The sequence below is a fragment of the Fundulus heteroclitus genome, chromosome 18, assembly GCF_011125445.2.
Source record: "Fundulus heteroclitus isolate FHET01 chromosome 18, MU-UCD_Fhet_4.1, whole genome shotgun sequence".
NCBI lineage: Eukaryota > Metazoa > Chordata > Actinopteri > Cyprinodontiformes > Fundulidae > Fundulus > Fundulus heteroclitus.
The window spans coordinates 5,685,639-5,701,737 of NC_046378.1; the positions used below are offsets into that span (position 1 = coordinate 5,685,639).

Consider the following 16,099-nt stretch of genomic DNA (forward strand, 5'->3'; position numbering starts at 1 on the left):
TTTTGTAGCTGACGCATCCCCAAACTATGAGTGATTCCCCTCTGTGTCTAACAGTAGGAATCCGAGGCCTTGGTGACTCGTTTTAAATGTATAGCGTTGATGTTTGTGGCTGAGAAGTCCAGTTCAAGTCCTCTTCAAGTGGAAGAACCATGCAGAGATCTGTCAGGACCCTAAAACTCACAGGCCCACTAATTACAAGCCAAACGGAGGATGATCTTAAGCAGCTATTTAAAACCCCAGAGGACAAACATGCGTGAATGTTATCAGGCTAAAACTTCCAGGTTGTGTAAACGTTTGGTGGGTTCATCTGTTGTCAGTCTGATTCAAAACCAAAGCTTTGTGGCTTCCCCGACCTCAGCAACGAGTGACAGATGAATCTGATATTAAACTTCTCTAACAGAATCAGAAACAACTCTTATACACACAACCAAAGGAATCTGACTTCACATCTAATTCACTATTAATGTTCAGATATTTTAAATAAAGTATACATTTGATGTGAAATATATATATTTTTTTATTAAATATGTATATAAAGTTGTTTTGTTTTGTTTTTTACAACAAAAAAAGACTAGGTTGAACAGGACAACTCATATGTAATTATGAGCACAACTGGACCACAGAGGACCTGTTCAATGACTTGGTAGAAGATATAGACCAAGGAAAATAACTTTGTTGTTCCTCCTGAAACTATCACTAAGCTGGGGAGCAGTCTACAGCTGCTGACGCTGCAGCCCTGGAGGAAGCGATTGTTCTTTCACAGTCAAAGGCAGTTGAGAAGCACCCAACGATGGCAGGATGACCCCAGGGATCTGTTTCAGCAACATATGCTCGCCTCAGCCGTTGATCCCCCCCCCCCACACTCACACCAACTGTTGCACTGCGTGACCTTCAACCTCACACTTCAGATGCTCGCTCACAAGCTCACAGCTGATGCTGTGGGTTCAGAAGTCCTCCCCGCCGCTCTGATTTCCTTTCACCCGTCACTTAGGGTCAGCAGAGTGTGGTGACGTGTAGGGACTCGATGGAGCAAAGTTTCCCACAGTCCTGGTCTCCTTGGCCAATTTTTTGATTTGTACTGTTTTTATGGATTCCAACGCAAGAAGAAGAAATCTTTTGTCATTGAAATTTGTTTTCTGCATTTAACTCATCCCCCTAGGGAGCTAAGGGTCCTGCTCAGGGACCTATAGAGGCAATCTGTGGGAGTGGAACCAGGTACTTGCAGCCACTTGGCCAAAACTCCCCCAAACAATTATTAATAACAGTAGGAAAGTCAAAAACACATTCAGGGACTTTGATTTCTTTAAACATTTGGATTATAGGAATATTTAAGCTTTTATTATATATATCTGTTGATCATATAAAGTTGTGTAACATTTTTGGGTGTACTTACGCTCTACACAGATGCTATGCGTCATATGTAACAAAAAAAAAAGGACGCTTGTCAACATGAATTGATTTTACATATTTTATTTCCAAACGGCTGATTTAAAGGGGCTACGGCGTTAAAATTATGTTGGCCTGCTTTTATCACTACCGTAAGACTTCAGCACCACAAATTGTAGATTATAGTTATAATCTCTGGGTTACCAAAGGGGATGAAGAGCTTGTCTGCTGCTTTAGTAGGTTGGATTAAGGGAAGCCACTTAGTTTACTAAACTACAGGCTCCACGTCAGTGGAAACAACTTTGATTTACAAGAATTTTCCTTTCTCACTGACTTGCACTTTGACAGAAAAGCTATATTGTAAACAGGCTTGTTTTAAAGAAAAATACAGCCTTTTGAGAGATGAGCACAAACTGTAATAAGAGATTGGTTTAGGTCCACCAGTAAAAACCCTGAAACTTGCCTTTACGTTTGCACTCCTGCTTCATCCGTCTTAGGTTTTTTTTTGCTGCCGTTGTATCTTTGCTAGTGTTACATCTGGTAGAAGGTCATACGGAAGGTGTGAACAAAGTCACGAAAAAAGAAAGGAAAAGAACTTGATCCCTTTGAAGAGGAACTGTAATGTTTTACTGTCCTTCACTGACTTTGAAGCTATTCTGCTATTCTGTCTCCCTAAACCCACTGACTTTGATCCCACTCATGAGTGTTTCCTTCCACTTTCACACCCTGATCCTCCCACCTCGTCCCCCACCCTCTCAGTGTTTGCTAATTATCCTGCTCCCTTCACAAGGCCATCAGATATTAAGCAAAATGGTCGATACCCAATTCTCACCTTATAATGATCACCAGTAGATTATGGGGAGGAAAAAAAAAGGTACATGGAGGTTTTTAAGGGGCCAAACCTGGCTGGTTATTTTGTTGAATCTGCCTGAGCTGACATCAGGAGTGAGGGGCCACACACCGCCGTGAGGGCCTCCGCTGGTCCAGACAGGATTTCACAGGAATTTGTTAACGTCCATTGTAAGGGAGGTGAGACTGGCAACACTTGTGAGGAGGTGGGACTTCTTCAGCATGCATCACGCTGGGGAGCGCACTTTGATTTAACATCTGAAGCGTATTGATGTGTTAAAAAGAAAAGAAAGTTTCAATCCCGGGCTGATTTTCTGTATCAACCTTTGAGTCTACAGTACCTTGGCTAAATTAACCGTACCCCCTGAACATCTTCCCATTTTATCACATTGGGACCACAAACATCAGTGGTTTCAATTAGATTTGATTTGATAGACCAACACAAAATGGTAAAAAAGTGTACACTGCAAAAATGGATCTAAAAATAAGTAAAATGTTCTTAAAGTTAGTCTATTTGTCCTTGATTTGAGCCAGTAAATAAGATTATCTGCCAATGGAATGAGTATCTTTACCCCTAAAATAAGATAATTAGACATCCTGCACTTGAAATAAGATTATGGAGATAAATTGTTCCTATTTTAAGTGGAAAAATCTTATTCCATTGGCAAATAGTCTTATTTACCTGCTCAAATCAAGGACAAATACACTAATTTCACGAAAATTTTACTTATTTTTAGTTCTGTTTTTGCAGTGTAATGTGGAGGGAAAACGGGACAGGATTTTCAAACCTATACAAACAACACTGTTGTCTGCACATTGCGCAAAACTGATTTTTCCTTTAAAATGGTAAAAAAAAAAAAAAAAAAAAACAACAGCTAGTATTGAGAGAACGTCACAGTTTACCATTTGTCAAATGTGATGCGTGGGAGACAGCAAACATGAGGAAGCAGGTGTTCTGGTTAGAAGAGACCAAAACGGCCTACATGCAAAACACTATTTTAGCCAGAAAACCAGCACTGCGTGTCAGCCTGAACAGACATAACTCCAGGGCGATCTTGGAGGAGAACCTGTTTAAAGACTGCAAAATCCTGGAGACTGAAGCAGAATTTCCCCTTCCCAGCAGCACGTCCTAAAACTTCAGCCGTTGGCGTCTACAGGTTATCTCTACCTAGTTTGACTGAGCTTGCGAAGAAGCACCACGTGGGAATGTCTGTCTCTGGACATGCAAAGCTGCTAGAGACATAGCTGCAGTGACGGACGGCTCAACAAAGTGCTGACTCAGGAGAGCTGAGTGCAGTAACTCTTTTCTGATTTTTATTTGTAAGCATTTGATAAAACCCATTTTTTTCAATAGTGGACTACTTTGTGTTGACTTATTCAATTCAATTTTATTTATATAGCGCCAATTCACAACACATGTCATCTCAAGGCACTTTACAACGTCAAATTCAATCAAATTATACAGATTGGTCAGAAAGTTTCCTATCTAAAGAAACCCAGCAGATTGCATCAAAGTCCTAACAAGCAGCATTCACTCCTCCTGAAGGAGCGTAGAGCCACAGGGAGAGTTGTCTGCATTGTTGATGGCTTTGCAGCAATCCCTCATACTGAGCAAGCATGAAGCGACAGTGGAGAGGAAAACTCCCCTTTAACAGGAAGGAAAACCTCCAGCAGAACCAGGCTCAGTATGAACGGTCATCTGCCTCGACTGACTGGAGGTTAGAGAAGACAGAGCAGAGACACAACAAGAGAGACAAAAAAAAGACAAATCACATACAATCCCAACAAAATGCATTGAATTGTGTTGTAATGTGGCAAAATGTGAAAAAAGTTGCTGGGATATGGGTACTTTTGCCAAGCACTGTGTGTGTGTGTGTGTGTGTGTGTTTGTGAGTGTGTGCTGGCCCATTTTCTAAATCCTGCTAGAATCAGCCACAAGTATTTCAGCTACATTATCCTTTTATTTAGCAAACTCAGACATTTTAGTACACAATGTTACAACATAAAGAGACTACGCGTCTAATAAACTACAGCAAGACGTGAAATACCATAGATTATTTATATTAATCAGAGGCATTGGCAAACCTCTCAGGTGCTAAAAAGAGCTTTTCTCCTCGTCCAAACTGCACAAACACACAGTTCCACACAGAATAAGTGTGACCACCTTCAACTGGTCCTTTTCTGTCCTTTGTTGGGTTCTAAGTGTTGAGAGGAGACGTTCTTTTATCCTCCAGGTGTGAAGAGAAGTCTTAAGAGAGTACTCAAAGCCAGTGTGTCAGCACGGAGGAGGGAGGGGGGGGGGGGGGATCCTTTCAGGAGGTCCCAAGCTGCAGGGGCCCACAAGGGTCGGGGCCCCGTTGATAAGAAAAAGGAAAAACCCTACCTTTTAGTGCACTTATAAAGTCTTTTTTTTTAGCCATCCAAAAGAACTTTGGGTGTGTTTATGGTTTAATTGATGCTCCATCTGCTTGAACTTGAAATTTATTTATTTTTTATTTTTAGAGAACTGCTTCTCTTCCCAGAATGCAGAAGAAAGGATGTACAGTTGCTGCACCTCAGTAAGAGCGAAAAAAAAAAAAAAAAAAAAAAATCCAGATCCTTAGAAGCGAGGTTTGGTCCCTTTAGTAGAAATGGAAATCAGCACATGACGATCGTGATGTTCTTAAGACTTGCAGTGCATATCAGTTGGCAGTTCTTGAATGGGTTAAATAAGTCCAGAAAGGCGTCAGCAGCAAACGGTGCTCACCTGTCGTAGGGTTGGAGTTTTCTCTTCCCGATGGAGGGCGCGGAGACATTTCTCATTAACGAAATCCCACAATTCTTCTTTGCAGCAAATCCCAGCCGCAGCAGATTCCTACCAAGGTCTCCACATGCACTCAGGGTAGGTGATGGTGGGCAGGCTCAGGGCCTCCCCGCTCTCCGCCCCCTCCGTCGAGCTCTGGTTGTGCTCGCTGTCCGTCTCGTCCAGGTCTGAGCACAACTCGTCGGCGGACGACGTGGGCGGCGGCGCCGTCGAGCCGAGCCCCTCGGCGGCCCCCCCGAGCCAAGTGCTGCCGTTGGTCCCCGGAGTGTCCGTGATCAGGTCCATCAGCACGTCCTGGAGGTGGTCCTCGTTCAGGGGCATGCACTCCAGCAGGTGGTTGAGGAGCTCGGCGGCCACCGTGGCGTCTATGCCCGGGCAGTTGGACACAAACGTGTGGACCTCGTGCATGCACTGGATGTAGCCGGCTGCAAACCTCTCGCTGGCTTCTCTGTTGAGCGCGTCGGCCTCTGTGGGAGGAGAGTCAGAGGAAATGCCTTAACTCTACGGTATACTGCTGCACCGCCGCTATGCATGCAATAAACTGATGACGGTATTCCCCAGATCCTAATCACATAGAAATTTCTGTTACATCAATTTCAGGTATAAAGTGTTATTAATAATGCGTTTCCACGGAAAGTGACCGGAGCTTTCTCCAGTTGCTGTTGAATACAGTATCACAGATGCCCCTCCCCCACCTGTTGCCATGAACCGCTGGTCAGTTGGCTGAAGACAGTCAGAGTTATTCCTGCCTGAATACAGATTTGGCTGATTGGAAATTGATTCAACTAAAAAAGAAAACGACGAAAACAAAAAGTCATCACCCATCACTCTTGTTAGGATGCCTGTTCTTATGGCTGTCTTTTTATCAAAAGTAAAACAACAATTAATAAATGTCATAGACACCGGATTCACCGATTAGGCTTTCTGATTTTCAGTTCCTTTCGAGGTCTGGCTGGGGATTCTGACTTTTTCAAGGCCCAAAGCGTGAGAGAAAGAATCTGAGTAGAGGTAGTAGTTTGGAATCCATCAGAATACAAATAAAACACAAGACTATTCCTCTTATGCATACAATCAAGTGCCCCTGTGCCTTATCTGGGTTATATTCAACAGAAAGAAGTGCATCAAAAGTTAATACAGTTGATTTGAGTGCTTATGGAAGAAAGGTTATGGAACTTCTTAGTTGATGAATTTACCCAATAAGGGAAAAAAATGTCTATATTTGACCTGCCAATCACCATATAAAGCAACAAAATTATCTTACTTTTTGTTTCTTAAGATGATACAGGGAAACTGTGATATCATTATTCCCATTTAGTCATATCAAGAGGATTTCCTGCTTGTTTTGAACAAAAGTGCTTTTTTTTTCATCGCTCTAACTGAAAAAAGACTATTAGGACTATTTATAAGGGAAATATTCTTTCAATAAATCTCTCACCGGCGCTTACACGGCGCTGGTTTATAATATTTGAAAAGCCGAAAAAGGTTGGAGAAATATTAAAGCTGTGCCCACCTTCACAGATAACAAAACATCTACCAACATGATATTCAGTGGGATATGGATGTAAAAGGTGTTTGACTAAAGTTCCAGCACTGACATGAGTGGCACCTGCATCACGGAAACCATCAGTTAATTCAGGGTGGGGGTGGGGGCTATGCGCTGTAACTCTGACCCTCCTAAGAGATGAACACTTTTGGTTCTGACCTTGAGACCGGTTCTTCAGAACATCCTCCACCTTCTTCACTGTCATCTCCAGAACCTCTGCGTTCTCCATCTTGGAATGGAGCTGTGGGGAAACAGCACGGTCAGCTGCATCCAACCAACCTTCATCCACATGAAACGCCCGCAGTAAGATACTGCGGACCAGCGTGTGCGCCGCATACTCACGTCCGTGTCCGCCAGCAGGCTCCGCAGCTCCTGCAGACTTTCATTGATGCGAGCTCGCCTCTTCTTCTCCACCAGAGGTTTCCTGATCTAAAGCAACGCAGAAAACCATCATCCATCCCTCCCTCCTCCGTCTCATTTTATATCATAAATGTAATTCATTAAAAAATAAAACACATAGTAAAACACCCAAGCGTGTTTTTGCACAAGCAGCGTGACAAGTGCGCCACACTGACGTTACCGCACCTTTCTGTCCGCTTTCTGAATCCCGTAGCAGGACTCGTCCTCCTCCGCGTAAAGTCCAGCGTTACCGGGCGGGGCGGCGGGGGCCATGTTGGTCGGAACGCCGCGTCTGTGGCTTCTCCCGCTGCTGCTTTTCGCCTCCGGTGTCGTCGGCGAATGGGGACAGCTGGCAAACGGAACCGGTCACAGGCAGACGGAGGGAGGAGGGGGGGGAGAAGAAAAAAAAAAGCAGGCGAGGCGCCCTGTGTTTATTGTGCCACCCCTGTGTGTCGTGCTGCTGGTGCGGACTGGCTGTTGTTAGTATTTATAGGGGCTTATTAACATGTGAATAGAGGCTGGAGCTGCGGGCGCTGGGGGCCAACAGAGCGCACACGGCCGGAGCCAATGAGCGCGCAGCTCCTTTGTCTGTGGTCAGCCCCGGTGTGCGCCCCGAGGAGCTCAGCACCGGCTTTAATCACACAATATGTTGGTTTGGGGGAACGCCGGCCGCGCAGTTATTCCCCCATGACGACAAGCCGGCGTGCACATTAAATCTGCTGCACAGCGCATAGCGCGCAGAATGACGCACGGTGTCTCCGTTTTCATTGAATTAACATTTAGCCCATTAAAGGCTGGCTGTTTAGTAGGTTTTAATGCAACATGCCATTTAAACTTCTTCCCATTTATTCTGAGGTTGCAAGCTCTATTGCTATTTTATGTGAAAGTAGTGCGCAGAAGTCTTTTCCGCATTAGTCTTTGCGAAATAAGAGATGAACAGCATCGACAGGTCCTTTTCAAATGTTTCTCAATTTGACTGATTGAACACATGAACTTACCTCGATCTCAACCGTACTGTGGCTCAGAATGTATCGTAGGGTTTTCTTTTTTGCTGGACCGTGAGGAACCTCCAAAAACAGCCTCAACGCTTTTACAGCCTCCAGCAGGATTAGTTTTACAGTGTCGTCCTTTAGCTCCATGTTCACAACAACTATGTCCCCACAGCATCACACTGCCACTATCATGCTTCACCGTGGGATGGTGTTTACGGTGATTTTCAGTATTAGTTTTCTGATAGACGAGTTTTGCATCAACTAGAAGGTTGAGATTTGATCTCATCTGATCAGAGGTCAGATGAGATGAGACCAGATGAGAATGACCCTGCATGGCTTAAAGTAGGGTTGCTTTCTTTGAAATCTGGCTTTTTATGCACCTCTTAATAAATAAAGACCCGATCTGTGGAGTCCACGGCTGTACTTGTCCTGTCAACAGATTCTCCCACCACAACCTTGCATATCTGCTCCTCCAGAGTCAAACTGGGCCTTTTGATTTCTCATCTGGATAATGCTCTGCTTGCCCTGGCTGTTCGTTTAGGTGGACCACCATGATGGTAACGTTGTTTTTAGTTCCAGTCATTTTTGGATCAAAGTGTGAAAGGTGCTCAGTGAGATGTAAAACTTGATATAGTGGATTAGAAAATCAGCTTTAAACCCGTTTCTCTTAAATTTCTTCACAACTTTCTCTCTGAGCTGTTTGTTGTTTTTGTTTTTTGCTCTTTGTTCTGATGTTCTCCAATAATCCACTGAAACTTTAACAGAACTGATGGATTTACACTGAGATTAAATCCCGCATAGCTGCGCTACTTCTTCATTTACTCCTTATGTGGTTTCTGAAGCATTAGTCGTGTTCAGTTTCAAGGTTTTAGAAAATGCTTCACAATTAGATTTCCCCAGAGTTTGAAAAACTGCGTTTGTGCGCCATTATTTTCCCTGCCCTACCGCCTCCATCTGTACCGGCTCTTGTTGCCCGAGCCTCAGCAGATCCACCGGCCTGTTGGCGGATGTAACGCGATGCCTTCAGTTGGCAGCTGCTGCTGGCGGCCCCTCGGCCTGAACTGAATCAGCCGGGGGAATTAAGGGCCCTTCTCCAAAAAGAAAGCGACAGGTGTTGGTCTGCGCCTCGTTTGTTCTCTCTGTTGTTTGGTGGCTTCTTATTTGCGCGCAGCGGTTTTCTCACATAGTCCCCCCCCCACCCCCTCCTCCCCTTGTGTGTCAGAAATGATTTTTATTGATAGTTCGCTGCATTGACCACAACTCCAGTGTGTCCCCCCGGGTGTAAACATGACAAATATGTTGTGTATAAATTAAACAGCAGGCACCCTGCAGATTATTTATAGCCCATGACTGTATTTTTGTTAAATGTGTTTCTTCGCCTGGATAGTCCTTACGCACAGTGTCTATTTGTTTCTGTCTAATGAGGGGCCTCGGCCCTCTGTCCTCCTTATTATACATGTTCTGTACAAACTATTATCATGCTAATCGTCCCTATAATGGAGCAGAGCCGTCTGCCAGGAAAAGAAGAAAGCTTGCAACTGTGCAGCCATGCAGGTAAATGCACTGATGCATTTTTCAGTCGCGTTTTTTTTTTCTTTTTTTTACGCGCACAGCATTGCGCAAAAATTTTCACAAACAAGTCAAGGAAGCGCTGCAGACCTTTGAAGTGGAGTTTTGTGTTTTTGGCACCTCGCCACCTTCACATTACTGTTCCCGAGCTGTAATGGTGAGAGCAGAGGGGAGAGAGCAGCTGTCTCGGCTCGCTTTTGTTGGGGAGCTCCGCTGAGGGACCAGACGTCTCCCTCTCTGTCTTTTCTAGCTCTATGGACCATCCGCCTGACTGCATGTGGTGGAAAATCATAACAACAACAGCCAATGTAACAAAAATAAATAAATAAAAGCACCGATTGGTTACAAACAGACATATTTTAATAATGGCTTTTTCCAAACTGTTTTGGTTTTTACAACAAATAACCTCCACCAAAATCCAATTAGGACTTTAGGTGAGTCATTCTCCAGACTTTTTGCCAAAATCTGATGTCGGCTAACGCTATATACATTTTATACACACAGTGGACAAGTAGATGAAAAAGCCTAGTCTCAGTCCTTTATTTAAAAAAAATGCTACCTATTGCAGATGAACAGAAAGGCTTGACTTTAATAAATAGAAACACCATGGATCCATGGAGGGTCTGAAACAGGAACTGAGATACATCACCATTCAGCTAATCATCTAGACTGCAAATTGTGAATGATTAAAGATAACCCGGTTTAGAGCGTGTTGAGATGCATGCTGTATATTCAGACCAATCCTAACCTGGGTTGATTTAACAGGGTTCGGTTCTGTATTTGACTAATCTGACTCGGGTTAGGTTTTCAACCCCAAAAAATAATTAAGAGTGGCTAAGGTCTACATTAAGGCTAAAAAAACGTAACAGACATAATAACCGGGGACAGGATTACCAAACCAGTAATAGTTAGATATGAACAAAAGGTCAGTAGGTTTTCTGTACGTGCCAAATCTCTGGCGATGAGAGGAAGCTCATGGTTCTTCCACTTAATAAGGCCAGAACTGGAGTCCCTGTGTTGGACCAGACAGTTCACTTGGTCCAACACAGGGACATACAGACAGACATGCAGCCACACCTAGGAGCAATTTAGTGACAAATGACAGGGCCGGCCCAAGGCCCTGTAATTGTGCCAATGATATGGATTGCTGCAATCAACAGTCAGATCAGATCATTCACACACCTACTATTTGCTAAAAGAAAACTCTTTGCAGGTCTGGCAGTGCTGTTTACATTGGCCTTTATGTATTTATCATCCAGTAAAAAAGTAATAAAGCAAACTAGTATGCAAATATTTACAGTGAAAGTGTCATCAGGTTTATTTTATGTATATATATATATATATATACACACAGTATATATACTATATATATATATATATATATATATATATATATATATATATATATATATATATATATATATATATATACACCTATACATATATGTATATGTATATATGTAATTCAAAATAAAATAATCCAGAACATTTCAACCAAATACTTAAATAATGTAAGTAAACTTTTACCTGCTGCAACCAGGTAAAAAGATGGGTTAAACAGCTCATTTAAATCTGAATAATTAGTTCTGAAAACTATGTAAATACTATGAAACTATATGCAAAAGCTTATTCCTTGTTCATTGCAACCTTTGTTCATTGCTCATTCATTTGTTTGTCTTTTATGTGCACTCTTAGCCGGAGTTGCCAAAAAGAAATTTCACCATGGTAACACGCAGTGACAATAAAGAATCTTTGAATCTTTGTTAAAAAAAAATAAAATAAACTGTCTTTAGCCACACATTAGACCTTCTTATATTAATCTGTTCTTCTTCAATACGCCGCTGACTTTGTAAAACCTGTGCTTCCTGGCTTTTCTGGCTGCAGAGTCATTTATGACACCACTGTAAGAAATCTGATGGCAAGCTTTGTTCTTAAGACTAATCACTGCTAGTCCACTCAGACTGTCTGTGCCATGGAAGGTATCAAATTGTTTTTTTATTTCTTATTAATGTGAGCTTGGAAAAGCTCTGCTCTGCAGAGAGAGATATCCATAGAGCTAACCAAAGATTTAGGTACAGGTCACAGATCCGGTTTTAGGAGAAGTAAGTGAGCCGTTCATATGGGGTCATCTGTGCTTTAGAGTTCTGGAAGATTTTCCATCTCTGTAGCCAGTGGGCTACTATACATATCAGACAGTTTGTCAAAGATAAGTTAAAATGCATAATTTTATTAAGAAATTGTTTATTCTGTTAATATAAGAAATTATTAGGCATGCAAATAAATTATACTTTCTTCAAATTACTTTTGGGGGCCCCCTGGTGGCCCCGGGGCCCTAAGCAGCTCTTTAGTCCACTGGGTATCTGTAGTCTACAATCATATACAATCCCGGGTTTGCATTTTTACAGATTATCTACTATAACATCTTGGTTTAAAAACAATTAAAAAATGTCAGATTGTATTTATTGTTCATTTAACTTGTGCGTTTTATTTTGGTGAATTTACCACCTGTGTTTCAGGAGGAAATGTTGCCTCACTTCCTGTAATTATAGCTGTCACAGGTAGGGACCAGGTGAAGAGGAGGAAAGGACAACTATTTCAGTTGGATGCTGTCAAATTTAGGCATTGCATAGAGTCATTCTGTGTGGATTTCATTTTATAATGCCATGGCCATAATCAAAAGATGTTGTTAAAGCGGATTGAAAGCAACATTAGTGAATTCAAGCATAAACTATTTAGGGTTACCTGTTTATGGAAGAGTCTACCGGAGGCCATTTTGTCTTCCAGAAAATGAGGGTATTTAAACAGAGAAAGTTGAGATGTTCAGGAGGGAGGAGAGAAACAAGGTCAGTGTAGCTGAGTGCACTTGACGTTAGTTTTGGTTGTTTTAAGTTCAGTTATGATCTGTTGAGACATGTTAAGCTCTGAGTTATTTTTTGGATTTTTTAAAAAAATGTTTTTTTCACTACACTGCTACTACACTGGACATCATCTGCCTAGTGCCTTCGTCAGCCACTTTGGCCAGGCTATCACACAGGCCCAATCGGGGATTTAAACCGGGACCTTCCTGTTAACAACGGTTGATGGTAACAGCACTAACAGCCGAGACTGTGTGATGGAAAATAAAGAACACCGCTCAATGTTTATCAAGATCCACAGGAAAACAAGTGAATTTAGATAACAAAGTTTGGACTTAGTATATAACCCCACATTAAATATTCAATTTTTATATTAACTTTATAACCTGGTCTTTGGTAGAATGTTAAACATGGCACTTTCTTGTGATAACTATGTAGTGGAAAAAGCTAATCTCAAGTGAACAACATCATTCTCTGGTGTGAACTGAATTCATTGGCGATCCACAGACATCAACATTGTTATACATCATCATTTTACCATCTTACCATTTCTTATTTCATGCTGCATTTAAAAAAAAAATGGGCACGCAGGAAGAGTATGTATTTCTGTCCTCCCAAAAGCTATGTGTATGTGCACCTCTAAGGACACATGATGGACCTCGGTTACCTCAAAAGTAAAAACTGCAAGGGTGCCCACTGCTGAGGGCACCATCCCAGTGCCAAGCCTTTGTACTGACTGGCCTACAGCAGGGCTGAGAGGTGAGCTGAAAAAGGACATCCAGAAGGCAAAGCACAGACACGAGTAACGCTGCAACAGCAACACCCCACGTAACATGTGGAGATGCATCAGGACCATCACAGATTAAGCTCAGCAATCAGCAATTTTCCCTGAGCATTCACATTTCCTCCGACCTCTCCCGGACCAACAAGGACTCTTCTTCCGTAGGAAACTGAAATGGACTGGACTTTCTACTCTATTGCTAATAAACTAATAAACAGTGTGACAGTGTGGCATGGGAGCTGAAAAGCACAGGAGAGGAAGGATTTAGCACAGTTGGTGAGATCAGCACAGGGGATCATGGAATGACGCGGTTTGTGCCTAGAAAATGACCCACTTATTGCCACAGATCCCCCCCACCCACCATCCCAGTTCATAGTCCGTTAAATGTGTACAAACATACTACTGAATCCACATCTTCTTGATCGGATGAGAATTGTTTACACTCTCTAACACGCTGATGTCTGTTTTGACACTTTTTACATTTCTCAATGAATGTTTCTTTGGACACGGATGCATGTCGCACAGTTATGTAACTTGAAGATTTAAACTAATTGTGCAATATTTTTACATCATGAAGGTTCATTTAAACTTCTGAGAGAATGTTGATGGTATAGTAAAAAAAAAAAAATTCAAAACATAATTTTTTTGCTGTGTCTGCGTGTTATGTGTAGTCCATGTGCATTCTGAACCGGTGCCTCATCCGAATCTCATTACGGTAACACACAATGACAGTGAAAATTCTTGATTCTTGTACCTGTAAAGGTACTTTCATTTGTGACAGAGGTTCATTGAAGCCAGCATACCCAGAGAGAACCCACGCCAGCACCAGGACAGCGTGTATAGTTTATGCTGAAAGCTCTCCATCTCAGGGTTCAAATCCATGACCTCGATGCAACAGTGCTAACTGCACTACCAGGTAGAACCCGGAGTAAGTTAGTATCTAAAATGGTTTGTGAAGAATAATTTGCTTCCTCTTGGTATGTTTTCCACCCAAAGCAAGTGAATCATATTTTTTCAAACCAATGTGTGGTTGAAATGATCAAACCACTGTCCCAAAAACATAAACCCAGCAGTTTTTTATGAATTAATAAAATCAATTCTCTGAAAATGATCTTGAGACACTGGACCAAAATCGGGAGATTATGTAAATGATGGCAATCTAAAAATTGGACCAAATCTCCAGAAAGATAAAAAAATAAGTGGCATACACACACACACACACACACACACACACACACACACACACACACACACACACACACACACACACACACACACACACTGGAAATCTAATTTTGACATCTATGGAGCCAAGCCTTTGTCTGAAATAGTTTTAGCATCCAGCTTTATGCTTTTACAGCTGCAATTCTTGCTAGCTTGTTGCAAAGGAATGTTGATGGCATTGTTACTCAGACGTCTCTGCATTATTTTTTCATCTGATACAAATCAAAATCACTTCAACGGGATTTGATTTATTTGTTTGGCTTTACAAAGTGGAACTGCTAGACAAAGGCTAAGCATAGAAGTCTAACTCTAGCTAGTAGCAGGAAGAAATGCTTGTTAGCTAATGTTGTTTGACAATTTCTTCACTGATAAAGAGGTCAAAGGGGCTAAAAAACATAGGTCTTCTGTCACTGTTTTGTTTCACTGGTCATGAGATTTGTTATTAAGTTAAAGTAAATCATATTATCGTATTTCTGTTTAGCCTTTGATATCTCCAAAAACATGAACTTTTTGCAACAATAAATTGTTCTAACAACACCCTGACGTATCTGGGTCTAACTAGTTGGAAAAAAAAGTGCTCATTAGATACCAGCTTCTGATAATATCTATGGGTTTTTCTAGCTGGAAACAGTGAGGCAAAAGAGGCGTTGAAAAAAAGATAAGAATTTCTGTTGTCTCCTCTCAGAGTCGCTCTCAGCAACTATCTGAGTCATTCTGAAGCTAAAACGCATTGGTAGGAATTTTTGGGCTAAGATAGGATCTCTCTGAGAGGACTCTGAGACGGGTCTCGTCACATCTTAGGTTATTTATGTGGCTCTCTCTTTTAGAACCTAAACAAGGTGGGCGCTTCTTGGTGCTTTTACGCACCAGCCTGGAACGTGAAAGCCAGAGGGGAAGTGGCCTCACACAAGGAAACTTCTAGATGACCAGTTAGGTTACTGACATTGTCATACAGAAAATACTTTTTTTTGCCTCTTTTGTCTTGTCTAGAGGGTGTACTTATGTAAAAATTTCTTCTAAAATGTTTTTTATCAAGAGCATTTTCTGTAAATAATATAAAAATTCCTCTGTACTATATTCTTTGTACATTTCTCCATTTTTTTTACTGGTTATTCATTCTTTTTCTTATTATTTATTTATCCTCAGTAAAACTGTCACTAGAGTCACACCTTTAACCGGTCGGGCCACTGAAACTAATTAACTACTCCCTATTGAGATGATAAAGTTAATCTTATCTACATATTAATAGTTGTATGAGTGTTAAAGAAGTTTCTGTGCTCATTTCCTCCACTGTTTAGGTGGTGGATCAGCCTGAAAGCTCCCTCTCTGTTTCCTCCGTCTTCCCTGCTTAAGACACTCTTAGACTCGCTAAAAGGCCTCTTCACTATTCCTAAAGTTTGTTCACGTTAGGAGCTCTGTAAAGGACTAAGATTCTTTGTGAATAAGATTTATCTTAAAGAAGTAAAATTCTAAGAAATATCTTAGAATTTGGGATATTCTATATTTTTTCCTAAATCTGAGCTACCTTTAGTCTTAGGATTCTCTGTGAACATGGGTGCTGGGCAATTGCTGGCAAAAGTATATCCAAAAAACATCAAACAAATACCATCTAGCGCAAATTGACTTTTACACATTGGACACTTTAGGTTTAAACAAACTATATGTATATAAGTATATATATATATATATAAATATATA

General features: G+C 41.6%; 1 protein-coding gene across 1 annotated transcript; it reads right to left on the bottom strand.

Annotated features, from left to right (window-relative positions):
• Positions 1–5,089: 5,089 nt before the first annotated feature.
• LOC105924797 (transcription cofactor HES-6) lies at positions 5,090–7,588 on the bottom strand. Its single transcript, XM_012860560.3, has 4 exons — positions 7,167–7,588; positions 6,924–7,010; positions 6,741–6,822; positions 5,090–5,505 (listed from the first exon to the last, which is right to left on the bottom strand). Exons 1-4 carry the CDS (start codon positions 7,251–7,253, stop codon positions 5,090–5,092), a joined length of 672 nt encoding a protein of 223 aa, XP_012716014.3. The 5' UTR covers positions 7,254–7,588.
• Positions 7,589–16,099: the final 8,511 nt, after the last annotated feature.

Bases quoted from the DNA above. Each gene is read 5' to 3' on its own strand.
- LOC105924797 (XM_012860560.3), bottom strand. From the start codon at position 7,253: ATGGCCCCCGCCGCCCCGCCCGGTAACGCTGGACTTTACGCGGAGGAG. The intron at 6,823-6,923 runs GTGAGTATGCGG...GTTTCCCCACAG, and splicing joins GCCTGCTGGCGGACACGGAC to CTCCATTCCAAGATGGAGAA. The intron at 5,506-6,740 runs GTCAGAACCAAA...CTCCTCCCACAG, and splicing joins TCTGAAGAACCGGTCTCAAG to AGGCCGACGCGCTCAACAGA.